Source organism: Ambystoma mexicanum, chromosome 13 (assembly GCF_040938575.1).
Source record: "Ambystoma mexicanum isolate Mex_15411 chromosome 13, UKY_AmexF1_1, whole genome shotgun sequence".
NCBI lineage: Eukaryota > Metazoa > Chordata > Amphibia > Caudata > Ambystomatidae > Ambystoma > Ambystoma mexicanum.
The window spans coordinates 33,780,422-33,799,020 of NC_090938.1; the positions used below are offsets into that span (position 1 = coordinate 33,780,422).

The 18,599-nt window shown below is 51.2% G+C and overlaps 1 protein-coding gene across 3 annotated transcripts in view; it reads right to left on the reverse strand.

Annotated features, from left to right (window-relative positions):
• The window catches only part of SOX13 (SRY-box transcription factor 13), a 184,297-nt gene that overhangs the window by 65,313 nt on the left and 100,385 nt on the right, over positions 1 to 18,599 (reverse strand). For all 3 annotated transcript variants that reach the window (XM_069633101.1, XM_069633102.1, XM_069633103.1), the window contains exons 7-8: positions 9,647 to 9,715; positions 5,311 to 5,425 (exon numbers count right to left, since the gene is read on the reverse strand). In XM_069633101.1, coding sequence (XP_069489202.1) covers positions 5,311 to 5,425; positions 9,647 to 9,715 — 184 coding nt within the window. The remainder of the gene's footprint in view (positions 1 to 5,310; positions 5,426 to 9,646; positions 9,716 to 18,599) is intronic.

Here is an 18,599-nt window from a genome sequence, read left to right on the forward strand (position 1 = left end):
TGGTTATCAGCGGAGGAGGGCCCCATGTACCGTTGACATCTGCTGTAACACACACTGGCTACTGTTCGCGGTTTTACGATTCCTTCAGTGGAGGTTTCACGGGCCTGGCTCAGAAAGGGCAAGGTTGCTTCTCTCTTTGTCACCCTCGTGATTTGCGCTGTCTTTCTCCTCTTGAACTGCTGTGCTGAGTTAGCTATCTTGTTGTGCGGTCTGCCTTACTCGTATTGCGATCTCATGCTCCACCTTTTATCCCTGTGGGGCCGTCAGGTGTGTATGATTCTGCTAAATTGCCCGACTTTGCCAGACCTTTGTGGTGGGACATGTCAGGTAAATGGCTCTGGTGTTTGTCCGTCATCTTGCGTGGTGTACGAAACTGTTTGCATCGGAAAAAGGGGTGGATAGAGTGTCTGAGTATCATACAGGTTATGATGGGGAAAAGGTGTGATAAGAGGGGAGCTACTGCGTCCCACCCATCGGTGTCCCACTTGCACTCCCCAAGGACCCCCCCATCCAGGTGGTCCTCCCTCACTGTCCACCCCCAAGAACTGGATCCAATAGCGATGGCCGTGTCCTGGCCACCTGGATGACAGATCCCGGGGACTAGTCAGGGAGGCACCTTCACATTTCTCACATACTGCAGGACTTATCCTTGGGCTCAAGCCCAGGGACTGCATCTCTCCAGCCCTAAAATCTCTCCACTGGCTCCCGGTGGCTGAAAGGATCAAATTCAAGACCCTCTGCATCATCCACAAGGCTGTCTGGGGCCGATGACCTCTCTACATCCAGCTCTTCTCCCAAAAATACCTTCCGGCCAGATTCCTTCGGTCCTCTGGCTCCAACTCTCTGCAGATCAAACATTTCTCCAAGCAGAGAGTGGGACGATCCCTTTCCTCAGCTGGTTCCGCCCTCTGGAAGATCCTCCCCGCACCCCTCAAACTTGAGCAGGATCTTCTTAAGTTCTGGTAACTTCTCAAGACTTTCCTGTTCTCCTCTTCCTTCCCTCTCCCCCTCCCCCTCCTGTGATAAATCTCCCTCTGCTGCTGCGACTGGGGCCTGATCCCTTCAGAGTCATCCAGGGGCCAGACCATCCACCCGCTACAAGCCCCCTCAGCACCCCTTGCCAACGCTTGCCCTGGTGCTCCCCTTCCCGGACTAGCCCAACACAGTCCTACCTGTCCACTGCACTCAGCCTCCCCCCACCTTCCTCTTCCTGTAGCACTTGGCCGCCGCCTTGGCCCACCCCCACCCTTGTGGGCAACATTCTCCTGCACTGCACCCTCTAGCACTCCCCCTGTCACGCACTTGCACAGTAGGATTGTCACAAGGCCAATATAATTGTATTTGTTGTTCTACTTTGTTCCCATGTTCCCCCCATTCATCTTGTCTTGTGGCGCCTTGAAACACTTGTTTAAAGACGTCATACAAACGTCCAATAAATAAATAAATACTTCAACTCTTTGGAGTGGTGGGACCAACCATTCCTGACGTCTCCTGGTAGCCCTGCAAGTGAGCCTGTTCGGAAGGGTCCCTGTGTACGTGGTTTAGTAACCAGAAAGCGTATGTACATAGAATTAACATTGTGGTTGCCCAAGTCAAGATGGAGAGAAATAAACTTAATCTGATTGGTTTAAGGAACAATGATATGTTTGGTTTGTCTGATTGGTGGAAGGGATAATGGGTTGGATTCTTGGGAGGTGAGCAAGATTCTAAACTGCCTTTCATCCATAGTAATTCAGCGGCTGGTTGTACATTTATTAAGCTCCTTAAGTAAGGCCTTTCAGAGTTCAGAAGATTTACTAAAGAAGAAAGGAAACCAATTGCTGTGGCTGAGAGAACTAGAAGACATCAGGTGGGATTGTTCCTTTTAAAAGTTTATAGACTTTCAAAAGAATTTCCATATTCTAAGGAACTTAAAGTGTTCAGAAGTTATTTAAAGGTTTACTGTGAAAAAACTCTTACACAGTTTTAAGACTTTGAGAAAAGAAGTGCAAAGACTGTGTGCGCAAGTTTTTAATGTTGTTATCTGCGTGAAAGGAGTTTCAAAACAGTTTAGCGCGTGCGCGAGTCTTCGCGTCTTCAGCAACGTCATTTATGGAAATGCGCGGGTATGGAGAGCGATAGTGCGCTTGTCCCGATGAAATGTGCGCAAGATCGTTTCTAGCGCGTGTACAAGTTTTCACATTAGTAACGTTGCGTGCAAATAGCGCGTGCTCGGTGAGCGATAGAGCGAAAGTCCATATGAACTGAGTGCGAGTTTGTTTTCAGCGCATGTACAGGTTTTCACGTTTAGCAGCGGTGAGTATAAATCGCGCACGTGCGTTTAGCAAAAGAGCGCGTGAGGTCTATGAATAGTGCGTGAGATTGTTTCAGCGCGAGAACAGTTTTTCACGTCTTGATGGCGTCGCGTATTAATCGCGTGAGTGCGGTGAGCATGTACGTGATTTTAAAACGCGTGTCAAGAAAATAACTAGTGCAAGTTATTTTCTGAGTTTAGAAAAGCGCGTGTTTATTTTTCTTGTCGTATATGACCGTGTAAATAGAAAACTCACACGCAGGAGGAGCAGCATTCAAGAAAGTTTAAGAGTTTCCATTTTCATGTAACTTTCACGCTATTGGGAATTCTATTTTTCAAGAAAAGACTGCATTCCTTTAAAGCATTTAAGCTCAGACTTTACAGAGTTAAATGTAATGAAAATTAATGAAGAATATCTAAGTTTGTTAAGTAATTGCAAGAGTCATTTACTTTAGAGTTCTAAAGAGACTTGAATGGCATAGTGGCAAGATGTATTAGAGCATCACAACAGTTTACAGGATATTCAACATGAATAAATAACCTCTAAGTCTTAACAGAGGTTTAAGAGGTAAAGAAGTTAGTGTATGTTAAAAAAACAATTTAAGAAAGGAAATGTATAATATTGCATAAGTAACCAAGCATATTTGTTTTACCATAGATACCAGAGCCTACCAGAAGGTTGCAGGGCAGCAGTGTCTCATTTGTTGTTTTCTCCATTTCCCCTTTCCCTTTCTTGGGGTTCTCAGCTCAGCTTTTATTTTAGGGATGAGAGGTGAACTCCTGGTGAGGGTATATGGGGCCAGCATCAGGTCCTGTGGAATTATGTCAAGCCGGACCCTGACACCCTGGGCAATCCAAGGGGCCATCCAGCTTGAATTTGGGCTACCGTAATAGGAGCGCCGTCATCCCATGTTTCGACCTAGGCTTTGGGGATCGCCAGCTTATCCAACAAGACACCCTTCTGATGAATTTCACCTTCCCAGCACCATTGGGTCGAGATATAGAAGGCTGCATCAGACTGTGATAGCTGAATCCCTCTGTGTCACTGTTACAAGAGTGACAGTCGCCACAGACTAATTTCCAGTGCCCTGAGACGTGCTGCAGTGGTGTGTTTCGCATTCATCCTACAGAACCGAGTGCAGCAACCCCTGTGACCAGCCGGACCGGGCTCTGCACCTGCAGCATATGGGCATCTGGGAACCGAAAGGAAGGTGGGAAAACTTACCTCGAATGACAACCTCCGGACCTGCCAAGTCTGGACCAAAACCGAAGTAAGGGCGGAGAGTAGAGAGCATACTTACCAGTGGATTATTTCATCAAAAGAGTTTTCTAACTTTGGGCTACGTTTTGTCATTATTTGGCTTGGGTAGTACTTCCTGTCTAAAGCCATCTGAAAGACGGGAACAGTTTTGTTATCAATAACCCCTACCTGACTTTTGAATCTTTGCTCACATCCTCAGGACACTTAGTCTCCGAAAAGTATTGGAACTTTGTGAACTTCACATTGAACATTGGTCGCAAGGCCCCATTCATCTTAGGGCAGGACTTCTAAAGTGTGGATTACATTTTATGAAGAGTGCTGGCGCCAACTAAATTACTTACCTTCTTCCTTTTCAGGTACTGGCCAAGTAATTGATTGATGTGCACTGACTAAGATTTATAATAGATAGTGTTGTATGATACTTTAACTGCCATTTATTCATTTTTCATGCGTTTATCTGGGCCTATAATGTAGCTTTCGCGCCCTGGCTGGCCAGCCCGCCCTCAATTTGGGCTCCGGCCCATTAAACGCCATGTCTGCCCCCCAGCCGGGACGTGAAAACTATTCGCACCCCTCCGATCACACTCTGGGCTAGTAACGGGCATCTAATCAGAAATAGGGACTGTACTCAGAATTCTGGAAACAGGCAGAGCAGCAAAGTAGCGCAAGAACCCGTCACCCAAAGGCAACTTTACTGATACAACTAGAAAGGGCACACGGAAGAAGGCAAGATACAACTAATAAGCCGGAAAAGCTGAAGAATATCAGCCACGGCCATCAACAACCCAAACTGTTACTAACAATCAACCCTCCGCATACACCTCTCACATACTGCACTAAAAGAACCAGAGCTCCTCAGCACAGCAAACCGCACACACATGACAACACTGAAACAACAAGACATAGAACACACAACCTTGCATAACACCACATGACGTCTGCCTCCCGAATCTCGCAACCAAGCTCAGTGAACGGTACGTCCGAACTGAAGCTGCCAACAGCACATCACAGTTCCCTTGCTCTTTCTCCCGCTCCTCCCACTAACCTACCCCCTTCTTTTTGTTTTCACAGAATCGCCAGAGTGCCAAGAGACCAAGCAAGTGGCACTGGTGCGCAGTATAAAAACCTTTACCATTAACATTCTCCACATTGCCTTGATTGGTGTGGCTTAAGCTCCCAGAAGTAAATCCCTGTTCTCCAACGTGGGTGGCCTCCTAAACACCTGTCCACCAGGCCAGAGTTTAGAAATCCATTCTAACATACACACACTCTCTCTCTCGAACATTACATGTTGGCACCAGGTATGGTTACATTGTAATACAACGGTGATTCTTAAAAGAGTAGAAACACAGCAGCCAAGCACCAGGGGACTGCCTGTCTTCATTCAGTGAATGATGAAGTTACCAGCAGACCGGCCTACTGGGAAATAAGGACATGTTGGGATAGGCCAGTATTGCACAACGTGATTTAGAGTCTGTGAAATGGCAGGGAAGGCCAGTCTGGAGCCTATGAGAGACGGGCAAAGATCTGGCACATACTGGGCGTTAACAGGTTGGTGCCTGTAAAAGATCGTAAAGCACATGCCTGTCAGTCGCTTGCCAGACTTGGACAGTCCAGTTCTTTGAGAAATAAGGATTCACATATTCAGTGACTTGTCAGACGATAGTAGGGTATGTGTAAAAGACTGGGATAGCCAGACAGACAGGCAGACGTGCAGGCAGGCAGACAGGCAGGCCGACAGGCGCAGGCTTCTTACCTGGTTTGCAGGACATGGGCTGCATGCTCATTCCCATTTGGGATTCAGAGGGCATCTGCAGAGACTGGTGGCTCTGGTGAAAGGCTGGGATCATCACATACGGCATGTTTACCTGCTACAGAGAGGGAGGACAGATCAAACTCACTGCACAAAAAGCAGGAGAAAAAAGAGGACAGAGTGCATGCTGGACCTAGAGCAAGAGAGCTTGAAAGGACAGGGCAGCATTACTCAACACAAAAAGCAGGTGGGGGAGGGGGTCATCACTGCAACCACAGAGCAAGAGAAAGAACAGAAGAGTTAGGGGAAAGAGGAGCATCACTGTATGCCGAAATCAGGAGCGAGCGGGAGCATGGCAACATCAGTGGACACAAAACAGGAGAGAGTGGGGAGAGGCAACATCACTAGAAACACAGAGCAAGAGAGAGTGAGGAGAGGCACATCACTGGTAACACAGTGCAAGAGAGAGTGAGGAGAGGCGCATCACTGGTAACACAGAGCAAGAGAGGAGAGGCAACATCAAAGGAAACACAAAGCAAGAGAGTGGGGAGAGCTACATCACTGGAAAAACAGAGCAAGAGAGGAGAGGCACATCAGTGGACACAAAACAGGAGAGAGTGGGGAGAGGCAACATCACTAGAAACACAGAGCAAGAGAGAGTGAGGAGAGGCACATCACTGGTAACACAGTGCAAGAGAGAGTGAGGAGAGGCGCATCACTGGAAACACAGAGCAAGAGAGAGTGAGGAGAGGCGCATCACTGGAAACACAGAGCAAGAGAGAGTGAGGAGAGGCGCATCACTGGTAACACAGAGCAAGAGAGGAGAGGCAACATCAAAGGAAACACAAAGCAAGAGAGAGTGGGGAGAGCTACATCACTGGAAAAACAGAGCAAGAGAGGAGAGGCACATCAGTGGACACAAAACAGGAGAGAGTGGGGAGAGGCAACATAACTAGAAACACAGAGCAAGAGAGAGTGAGGAGAGGCGCATCACTGGAAACACAGAGCAAGAGAGGAGAGGCAACATCAAAGGAAACAAAGCAAGAGAGTGGGGAGAGCTACATCACTGGAAACACAGTGCAAGAGAGAGTGAGGAGAGGCGCATCACTGGAAACACAGAGCAAGAGAGAGTGGGGAGAGGCACATCACTGGAAACACAGAGCAAGAGAGTGGGGAGAGGCACATCACTGGAAACAGAGCGAGAGAGTGAGAAGAGGCAACATCAAAGGAAACACAGTCCAAGAGAGAGTGCGGAGAGGCACATCACTGGAAACACAGAGCAAGAGAGACCGAGGAGAGGCAACATCACTGGAAACACAGAGCAAGAGAGGGAGGAGAGGCAACATCAAAGGAAACATAGTGCAAGAGAGGGTGAGGAGAGGCACATCACTGGTAACACAAAGCATGAGAGGAGAGGCAACATCGCTGAAAACACAGAGCAAGAGAGACTGAGGAGAGGCACATCGCTGGAACAGAGCAAGTGAGTGAGGAGAGGCAACATCAAAGGAAACATAGTGCAAGAGAGTGAGGAGAGGCATATCACTGGAAACACAGAGCAAGAGAGAGTGGGTAGAGGCACATTGCTGGAAACAGAGCAAGAGAGGAGAGGCAACATCACTGGAAACACTGAGCAAAAGAGAGGCAACATCACTGCAAACACAGAGGAGGAGAGGTAACATCACAGGAAACACTGAGCAAGAGAGACTGAGGAGAGGCAACATCACTGGAAACACAGAGCAAGAGAGGAGAGGCAACATCGCTGAAAACACAGAGCAAGAGAAAGAACAGAAGAGTTAGGGGAAAGAGGAGCATCACTGTATGCCAAAATCAGGAGCGAGCGGGAGCATGGCAACATCAGTGGACACAAAACAGGAGAGAGTGGGGAGAGGCAACATCACTAGAAACACAGAGCAAGAGAGAGTGAGGACAGGCACATTACTGGTAACACAGAGCAAGAGAGGAGAGGCAACATCAAAGGAAACACAGAGCAAGAGAGGAGAGGCAACATCACTGGAAACAGAGCGAGAGAGTGAGAAGAGGCAACATCAAAGGAAACACAGTCCAAGAGAGAGTGCGGAGAGGCACATCACTGGAAACACAGAGCAAGAGAGACTGAGGAGAGGCAACATCACTGGAAACACAGAGCAAGAGAGGGAGGAGAGGCAACATCAAAGGAAACATAGTGCAAGAGAGAGTGAGGAGAGGCACATCGCTGAAAACACAGAGCAAGAGAGACTGAGGAGAGGCACATCGCTGGAACAGAGCAAGTGAGTGAGGAGAGGCAACATCAAAGGAAACATAGTGCAAGAGAGTGAGGAGAGGCATATCACTGGAAACACAGAGCAAGAGAGAGTGGGTAGAGGCACATTGCTGGAAACAGAGCAAGAGAGGAGAGGCAACATCACTGGAAACACGGAGCAAGAGAGAGTGGGCAGAGGCACATAGCTGAAAACAGAGCAAGAGAGGAGAGGCAACATCACTTGAAACACTGAGCAAGAGAGAGGCAACATCACTGCAAACACAGATCAAGAGAGGAGAGGCAACATCACAGGAAACACTGAGCAAGAGAGACTGAGGAGAGGCAACATCACTGGAAACACAGAGCAAGAGAGGAGAGGCAACATCACTGGAAACACAGAGCAAGAGAAAGAACAGAAGAGTTAGGGGAAAGAGGAGCATCACTGTATGCAGAAATCAGGAGAGAGAGCATGGCAACATCAGTGGACACAAAGCAGGAGAGAGTGGGGAGAGGCAGCATCACTGGAAACAGAGCAAGAGAGTGAGGAGAGGCAAATCGCTGGAAACACAGGGCAAGAGAGACTGAGGAGAGGCCCATCACTTGGAACAAAGAGCAGCAGAAATAGCTAAGAGCAGTAGAGAAAAAAGATGGATAGGGAAGCACTGTTTCATACAAACAGCGGCGGATACAGAGAGGAGTGGACTAAGCAGCATCACTAAAGTCTAGAAACAAAGAGCAGGGGAGCTGCAGAGAGGACAAAGCATTAGATATAAAAAGCAGTGGAGCTGCAGATAGAGGGCAGGGCAGCATCACTAGCTACAAAGAGCAGGAGAGCTAGAGAGAGCACAGTGCAGCGTTGCTAGATACAAAGAGCAGGGGAGCTGCAGAGAGAGAGGAAAGGGCAGCATCACTAGATACAAACTGCAGGGCAGATGGGGAAAGGACAAGGCAGCATCACTAGATACAAAGAGCAGGGGAGCTGGAGAGAGGACAGGTCAGCATCACTAGATACAAAGAGCAGGGGAGCTGCAGAGAGAGAGGACAGGGCAGCATCACTAGATACAAACTGCAGGGCAGATGGGGAAAGGACAAGGCAGCATCACTAGATACAAAGAGCAGGGGATCTGGAGAGAGGACAGGTCAGCATCACTAGATACAAAGAGCAGGGGAGCTGCAGAGAGAGAGGACAGGGCAGCATCACTAGATACAAACTGCAGGGCAGATGGGGAAAGGACAAGGCAGCATCACTAGATACAAAGAGCAGGGGAGCTGTAGAGAGGACAGGGCAGCATCACTAGATACAAAGAGCAGGGGAGGTGGAGAGAGGACAGGTCAGCATCACTAGATACAAAGAGCAGGGGAGCTGCAGAGAGAGAGGACAGGGCAGCATCACTAGATACAAACTGCAGGGCAGATGGGGAAAGGACAAGGCAGCATCACTAGATACAAAGAGCAGGGGAGCTGGAGAGAGGACAGGTCAGCATCACTAGATACAAAGAGCAGGGGAGCTGCAGAGAGAGAGGACCAGGGCAGCATCACTAGATACAAACTGCAGGGCAGATGGGGAAAGGACAAGGCAGCATCACTAGATACAAAGAGCAGGGGAGCTGCAGAGAGAGAGGACAAGGCAGCATCACTAGATACAAAGAGCAGGGGAGCTGGAGAGAGGACAGGTCAGCATCACTAGATACAAAGAGCAGGGGAGCTGCAGAGAGAGAGGACAGGGCAGCATCACTAGATACAAACTGCAGGGCAGATGGGGAAAGGACAAGGCAGCATCACTAGATACAAAGAGCAGGGGAGCTGCAGAGAGAGAGGACAGGGCAGCATCACTAGATACAAAGAATATTGTTTCAAGGATTGAGACACCCCAAAGAGACAGCTCGCCGCTCACCTACACTATGAAGCAGTGTGCAGGCTGCAGCCACCTACTGCCCAAGTCCCTTGCAGAGAGGCCCTCGGCAGGCCTTTCCCTTAGTATTCACCCTGGTTCCACACTAGAGAAGACACGTGATCCAATAGAGAGCCTCTCTGCACACACACACACTCCCTGTGCTCTCCGGTGTGGTGCGCTGCCCCAGCCCCGGGCACTGCCTTTACCTGGATCTGCTGCTGGAGCACGTTGATCTTGTGCTGCTGCTGGATGAGCTGCTGCTGCTGCTTGGCAATCTGTAGAGGGCATAAGAGAAGCAGGGTACACGTTAGCAGGACCCAGGTGCAAGTAGCAACAATGCTGGGAGCCATCCCAGGAGAGGCTACAGCTGGTACCCCCAGAAGGCTCATGCATGAAGAAGAGTTGCTGTAGCACAGCACAGGCTGTGCAGACTCATATAAGGTAGAGGCCTATTGCCACCACTGGTGGTTCCTATCAGAAAAGCCCATACAGATGGTTGAGGACAGGAATAATGCCACCTTGAGATGGTCTCATTGGGGCATGACCTTGATTCCACGACAGACAAAGCTGAACCGGGAAGCAGCGTCCCCGGCAGCACTCATTCTGTACTTGAATACATCTCTTCCAATCTCCCCAGCTATGAAGTCCAAAATCTAGGGCTGCAGTGCTATACACATTCCTCAGCTAACCGTGTACCGCTAAAGAGAGCTGTGATGCCTGCTTTCCCGCTGGCTTTGGCCAACACGTTCTAATGTTTGGCAAAGTGTTGGGCCAGGACATCAGAGCCATCAATGGCATCGCCCCGCCAGAAGGAAGATGTAGGGGTGCGCGCTCTTCCTTTTCAGCCGGCTAGTTTGACCTGTACTCAGGTCTTCCCTAGGAACTTCCTGCAAGGACTCCACGCCTCATGTGAGTGCAACGGCAATTCATGGATGGACACGCCTGAGACTGGCTGGATGCCTCATGGACACGCCTGAGACTGGCTGGAAGCCTCAAGGACACGCCTGAGACTGGCTGGAAGCCTCAAGGACACGCCTGAGACTGGCTGGAAGCCTCAAGGACACGCCTGAGACTGGCTGGAAGCCTCAAGGACACGCCTGAGACTGGCTGGAAGCCTCATGGACACGCCTGAGACTGGCTGGATGCCTCATGGACACGCCTGAGACTGGCTGGATGCCTCATGGACACGCCTGAGACTGGCTGGATGCCTCATGGACACGCCTGAGACTGGCTGGAAGCCTCAAGGACACGCCTGAGACTGGCTGGATGCCTCAAGGACACGCCTGAGACTGGCTGGATGCCTCATGGACACGCCTGAGACTGGCTGGATGCCTCATGGACACGCCTGAGACTGGCTGGAAGCCTCAAGGACACGCCTGAGACTGGCTGGATGCCTCAAGGACACGCCTGAGACTGGCTGGATGCCTCATGGACACGCCTGAGACTGGCTGGATGCCTCATGGACACGCCTGAGACTGGCTGGAAGCCTCAAGGACACGCCTGAGACTGGCTGGAAGCCTCAAGGACACGCCTGAGACTGGCTGGAAACCTCAAGGACAATTAGAACAAAAAATATAAGAACACTGTTCAGCCCGCAGTCGAAAAGAAGGTTCTCGGTAGCAAAAGTCAAGAAGAATGAGGAGAAGAGGACAGCTGGAGGTGCCTTGAAGACTTCCTCTCAGCGCGTGGACCTCCCACCAAGTGCCCTGCTGGATAAAGAGTCACGTGGGTTCACAGATGCCAGCCACGTGTGTGAAAAGCTTAGACACTCTGTACCCAGTTTCTAGGGGTCGGCAAGAAAAATCTATGCGAACACCCCACACAGTGCTTACAGTGGCTGGGTACAGGTGTGCGGAGGGAGTGTCGCTCTAAAGAGAAGCATATTGGGGTGCAGGTCCCTTACCCTGGCGGTATGGCAGGGCCAGAGCAGTACATTGCCAGCAGGAGGGCACCCACACAGACATCTCTGGAAAAAGGATTTACTACAGCTTGGCAAGAGGCTCCCGTCCCTGTTCCACAGGACACCCCCCCACCCCCCTCATCCCCCAAGAATGGGGGAAAGGAGAAAGTAAAAGAAACCTGAAGAGAGGCGAACTAAGGCCGAGTGACTCCACAGGTGCGTTATGCATTGTATTATAGGGCTATTCCAGGATGAACCACTAGATGGCAGCAGAATGAAAAGCAGGCGAATCCTTAACAGAGTCAATACTTTAAATAAAACATCACGACAGAAAAAGAAACGGAAGGTTTCAATGCGGGTGGAGCCTATAGGCCACGAGCCTGCAACCTTGGCTCTCCAGATGTTTTGACTACATCTCCCATCAGCCCTAGCAAGCACAGTAATCGTAGGGGGTCCTGGGGGTTGTAGTCCAAAACATCTACTGCGATGTAGACACCTGCTAGAGGCAGCTGGATTCTTGCATGAATTAGGGCAGAAAAGGGGGGAGTGGAAAAGCGATGGGCACAGAAAAATGGGCTAAACAACAAGTTTCACACGGGTTTTGTAAAGGGGCTTTGGACCCCCACCCAGCAGCTCTTTTGATCACATTGCTTAAAGCGAAGATCATGAAAAGCAAATGCAAGGTAAACCTGGTCGACTTTCGAAGGCATTTGACAGCATAAATCGTACCCGTCTGCAGAAAACAAGATAGCTGATCAGAAATGCCCTGCAGATTTGCTGGAACAACTTCGAGGGCTTCATACTAACACGATAAGAATCTGTCTCAATACTACAGGGCTATTAAGTGAGGAAGTACAAACAGGAAGGGGTGTCAAGCAAGGGTGTTCCATTGGCCCCCGCCCTCTATAATCTGTACATTGCAGATCTGGGAAATTGCATGGAACAGATTAGACGCTTTCCTCCAAAGCCTGGGAAAGAACAAGTTACTCTCTTACCTGGTAACGTTCTTTCGATGGGATGGTCCGACGACGTATTCCATATCTATGACAGTAATCACCACAGCTATGCTGCTTCGGAAAATCTTTCAGCGTCTGCGTCCCTGCGTCGATGACGTCGATACGCCGCCCTGGAGGACCTCCTCCGACGGCCGACGTCACTGGATGTTATAAGTAGGACGCACAACGCCCGTAGCCTCAGTTGTAGTTTTTTCCCAGAACGTGTGGCACCAGTCTTCTGCCTGTCTGACCACACAAAGCCTTGAGTAGACGTAAACTGCAATCGCATAAGAAATTCTGTAGCGGGGAAGGCAGGGAGGGAGCGATATGGAATTCGTCGTCGGACCATCCCATCGAAAGAACGTTACCAGGTAAGAGAGAAACTTGTTCTTCGAGGGGATTGGGTCCTCCGACGTATTCCATATTTATGACAGACTCCCAAAGCAGTACCAACGCAAGGAGGTGGGAAAAGAATTTAGAATACAGAAATTTAGAATGCCCAATCAAATTGCGGAGTAATGGACCGCCTTGCCAAAGGCCAGATCCTGCCCACGGATAGAATCGAGGGAGTAGTGACGTACAAAAGTATGGACCGAAGCCCAGGTGGCTGCATCACAGATGTTACGAATAGGAACACCCCTCTGTAGGGCAGTAGAGGCAGCCATACCCCTGGTAGAATGGGCCTGCAAGCCGACCGGCGGGTCCTTACCCGCCAAGCGGTAACATTCAGAAATTGCCAGAATAATCCAGCGAGACAAAGTCTGCTTAGTTAACAGCTTGTCTCAAACACCTTCCAGCGTAACCAATAAAGAGTTGATCGTCCACTCTGACCCGGGACATGCGTGAAATATAAAAGCTTAAAGCTCTCCTAGGATCCAGCCTATGGAGCCTCTCCTCTTCCTTACCAGGATGCGGAGGAGGATAAAATGCCGGAAGAATAACCTTCTGGCCTAAATGAAATTCCAACACCACCTTCGGAAGAAAGGAAGGACAAACTCTAAGGACAACCATGTCCTTGTGAAATACAGTGAAGGGTGGCTTAACTGAAAGTGCCTGTAACTCACTCACTCTGCGAGCGGAAGTGACCGCAACCAAAAATACAGTTATAAGAGTTAACAGTCTCAAAGGGCAAGAATGCAAAGGCTCAAACGGAGCACCGATCAGAAACTTGAGGACAAGGTTCAAATCCCAACCGGGCACCTGGAAAGGTGACGGAGGGAGCACATTAGTGAGCCCTTCTAGAAACTGAGAAATTAAAGGGATTTTAAAATAAGCACACTCTTCAGACGAGCGCTTAAATATGGACAGCGTCGCCAGGTAACCTTTAACGGTACCCACTTGCAAGCCCCTGTGGGCTAAAGAAAGCAAAAAAGACAGACCCACAGGAATGTCACATGAAAACGGATCCACATTCTTAACCCTGCACCAGCCGCAGAACTTTCTCCAACGGCAACGATACAGGGACTTTGTTGTGGGCCTTCTTGCCGAAAGCAACACCTCCATCACGTCTTCAGGGGAGGTCCCAATCCTTATACCTCAACCTTTCAGAAACCAAGCGTGAAGGTTGAGGGACCTGACCTCTGGATGGAGAACCTGACCCCCCTCCTGTGAGAGCAGATCGCTTCGGTAGGGAAGACGACGTGGAGGGCAGATGGACAAGTCGAGAAGGTCCGGGTACCATGTCCTCCGGGCCCATGCCGGAGCAATGAGGATCATCTGGGAACCAAACCTCCGCAGCACTTGCGGGATGACGGGGACTGGAGGAAACGCATACAGCAGTGGGAATGACCACTCCACCACAAACGCGTCTCCTAAGGCTCCTCTTGGAGGAAATTCCTGCGAGCAGAACCTTTTGCACTTCCGGTTGACACTGGAGGCGGAGAGATCCACTTGGGGGGTCCCCAAAGGGCGAAGATCTCCAGGAGAATCTCCTGAGCCAACTCCCACTCGTGAGAGATCGCACTCTGCCTGCTCAGAGCGTCCGCTGTCTCGTTTTCGTCTCCGGCCAGATGAACTGCCGAGATCGAAACTTCCTGCTGGATTGCCCAGAACCAGAGCTGCATCGCCTCCCTGCACAGAGGAAGTGACCCTGCCCCCCCCCCTTTTTGTTGAGGTAGTGCATGGCCACTCTGTTGTCCGTCAGGATCAGGACATTCTTTCCTCGCACAGTCGGCAGAAAAGCCTTCAGGGCAGGCCTGATGGCCCTCAGCTCCAATAGATTGATATGGAGTCTGGACTCCGACGGAGACCAACACCCGCTGACTGTCAACTCGTTGGCATGAGCTCCCCATCCCATGAGGGATGCGTCCGTCACGATCATCACCTCCGATTAGGGTAGCCAAAATGGAGCCCCCTTCATCAGATTGCCTTCGACGGCCCACCACAGAAGGTCCTGGGCGACCGAGGGCGGCACCTGAACGGGGTCTGACATCCTGCTGGAGGACAGACCACTGGAGCTTGAGTGCCCATTGCAAAGATCTCATCCGCAACCTGGCCTCTGGCACCAGAAGAATGCAGGATGCCATGAGGCCGAGCAATCTCAAGAACTCGAACGCAGGGAGACTCTGGGCATGTTGAAACTTTAGCACCATCTGCTGAATGTGATGAGCCCTCACCTTGGGAGGAAAACACTGCCCCAGGGACGTGTTCAGCACTGTTCCGATGTACTGGAGCCTCTGAGTTGGCATTAAGTGGGACTTCTTGAAGTTGAGGGAGAAGCCCAGCTTGTGGGGGGAGTGGCAGGTGACGGACAGATGATCCAGGACTTGCTCGGGAGTGCGCGCCCTGATCAACCAATCGTCCAGGTAGGGGTAGACGTGAATCCCCCCTTTCCTGAGATGCGCTGCCACCACCACCATGAGCTTGGTGAAGACCCTCGGGGCGGAGGTCAATCCGAACGGCAGAACCCGAAACTGAAAGTGCGAGTCGCCAACCGCGCACCTCAGGTACTTCTTGTGCTTTGGATGGATTGGCACATGAAAATAAGCGTCCTTGAGGTCGAGAGACACCAGCCAGTCCTGAAGTTGAAGGGCCTGGAGGACTTGAGAAAGAGTAACCATCTTGAACTTGTCCTTCCTGAGGAGTTTGTTCAAACCGCGCAAGTCCATGATGGGTCTCAATCCCCCGTCTTTCTTGGAAATCAAAAAATAAGGGGAATACCATCCCTTGTTCTTCTCCACTACAGGCACCACTTCTATGGCGCCTTTCTCCAGCAGGGCTTGAACCTCCTGCACAAGGAGCGGATACGGGCTCTTCAACAAGGAGATTCCCTGGTGGATTGTCGTGAGGCCTCTGCCGAAAAGGAAGACAGTAGCCGTGGGCTATGATCTCCAGAACCCACACATCTGAAGTAATGGCACGCCATTCGACAAGATGCTGCGCCAGCCTTCCCACAAACGGCGAGCCATGGGATATGGCCTCATGACTGAGCTGAAGCGGCTGCGACGTTGCCTGAGGGCAAAGAGGCAACTGCCCGAGTGGCCTTGGAACCTCGAGTACCTTGCTTTCCACCTCTGGCACTCCTACGGTGGCCCCTTTGACTGGCAGCTCCCCTCGCTTTACCAAAGGATGAGGAATAATGAAAGGAACCTCCCCTCCATTGCTGTCCCCTAGGACGAAAAGGCGGAGGTTGGCGAACTGCAGCGCCCAACGACTTTGCTGCAGCTTTGGAGGTCTGCAACCTCTCAAAGCTCTCGTCAGCCTTGCTGGCAAAAAGATGGACACCATCAAAGGGCATGTTGAGGAGCCGGGCCTGCACATCAGGTGCAAACCCCGACTTCCGCAACCACGCAAATGTGCGTATTACGGTGCTTGCCGCCATGGACCGGCCGATGCAATCTGCCATGTCCAAACCCGACTGAACGGCCTCACACATGGCATCCTTGCCATCCTGGACCATAGCAAGAAAACCATCCTGTTCGTCCCCTTCAGGAATATGTTCAGCCGCTAAGGAAACAGTTCCACAGAGTGTGCGTGAAACGTGACAAGGCACATACGGAGTTGGCAGCCTGAAGAGCCATACCCCCTGAAGAAAGCACTTTCTTCGCCCAACCATCAAAACGCTTGTCATCCCCATCAGGAGGGATGGTAGGATACGACGCTTGCTTTGCTGGGGCCGTAGCCGCCTGCACCACCAAACTCTCTGGAGTGGGGTGCTGGGTCAAGTAGCAGGGGTCGCTACTGGCTGGGTGGTATTTTCGCGGCAAAGACTTGCCCACTGCCGGGAGACTCTCCAGAGCAGTCCAAGCTGCCGCCACCCTCCTCTGTAGAGCCATACGGAACGGCAGTACCGGGTCAGTTGGTGGACCTTGGTTGAGTATATCCATGAGGTCATCCTGAAGAAAATCCCCTGGGGGAGCAGACCACCCCAAGTACTCGGTGACCCTAGACATAAGGCGCCGGTAGGAGGAGTCGGCATGGGTGCCAGGCTCAGATCTACAAAACTCCACCTCCGGAGAGGTGTCCAGACCACTGGCGTCGTGCAGGGACTGACGCAGGTCCTCAATCTGACTATGTCCTGAGAGAATCTCATCTGGCACCGTATCAGGAATCATGCCATCATCAGAGCCCTCATCCACCTCCGAAATGTACTCAAGATGGTGGAAAGTGGGCACAGTATGGGGAACAAAGCCATGCTTGGCCTTGGCCAGAGCCTTTCTAGGGGGTTCCACCGCACCCCGGGGTACCCCCGTCGAAACATCCTCGAAAGGTGTCGAGGGCGTCGAGTGAATCAGCGTTGACGCCGAACGCGGCGCCGACAGCATCGACAGCGCCGACAGAGGCCTCGAGGGCGGAGCCCCGAGCGTGTCCTTCGACAGCCTAGGCGCCGATGGCGTCGACGACTTCCTCGAAGGCAGAGGCTCGAGAGAGTCCCTAGACGACCTCGGCGCCACCGGCGTCAACCTCTTCTTCGAAGACATCACAGATACACATGGTCTCGAGCGCGTCAAGGACCTGGACCTGGACGGGCATGACTAGAACGATTCCCTGTGTTCGAGCGGGACCGTTCCCGCGAATCGTGCCGACCACCCGAGCCCGAAGGCATACGAGCGGTGTCTCTAGTCCGATCACGCCAGACCCCACTCAGAGACGCGGACGGACCAGTGCCCTGCGATTCGAGAATCGCTAGCATTTTCTTACCAAAGGAAGCCCATTCCTCCTGAGTCGCATGCTTGGTGGAATAAGTGACCCGCCGACGGGCAGAGTCCTCGGAAGAGGACGGGGAAGGCGAGCAATGACAGCGCTTCCGGGAGTGCCTCGAAGAGGCAGAGGAGTGGCGGGACCCACTCCGGGACCGAGACCCACTGGACTTCCGACTGCGGAGAGTTGCCCCTCGAATCATCCGTCGAAAGCCCCGTGGACCTCGACTTCTGGGGCTTGGACGCCTTACCGACCAACAGTTTCATCTTGCGCTCCCGCAAGGCTTTGGACGTAAGCGACTGGCAGTCGACACAATCATCCGTGTCATGGGCCTCCCCGAGGCACCAGAGGCAGGCGTCGTGCAAGTCCGTCACTGACATCTGGGACCCGCAGTCCCTACACTTCTTGAAGCCCGGACACAGGGTGGAAGAAGAGGAAGACATCTCGAAAACGTCTCACAAACAAACAAACAGGTTCCAAGAACCGAAAGAACAGAAACTCCAAAGAGTCGAGGCGCGTTTGCGGAAAAAACGGAACTGAGGCTACGGGTGTCGTGCGTCCTACTTATAACATCCAGTGACGCCGGCCGTCGGAGGAGGTCCTCGAGGGCGGCGTATTGACGCAGGACGCAGACGCCGAAAGATTTTCCAAAGCAGCACAGCTGTGGTGATTACTGTCATAGATATGGAATACGTTGGAGGACCCAATCCCCTCTAAATGAAGATTACTCATATACTATACGCAGGTGACTTAGTCCTACTTCATTACACCGAAGTAGGTCTACAAAGACAATTGGACAGATTAAAGGAATATGCAGTGGAAAACAACTTAGAAATCAATGCAGAAAAAACAAAGATCCTCACCCTAAAAAAGGGCAAGACCCAGGAAAAAGAAATTGGTAACTTAAACGCAGAGAAATTATGAAAGTAACATCCTTTAAATACCTAGGGATATTGATCTCAAAGAGCGCATCGGAGATTCACACTACTGAGTATTTAAGAAAGAAAGCCACTAGACTCACTAGCCAAGCGATAATCCTAATACGGAAATACTGTAGATGCTCACTCCTCCCAATAATTGAGTTCTACAAAGCCAAGGTGGTTCCCACGCTTACCTATGGTGCCG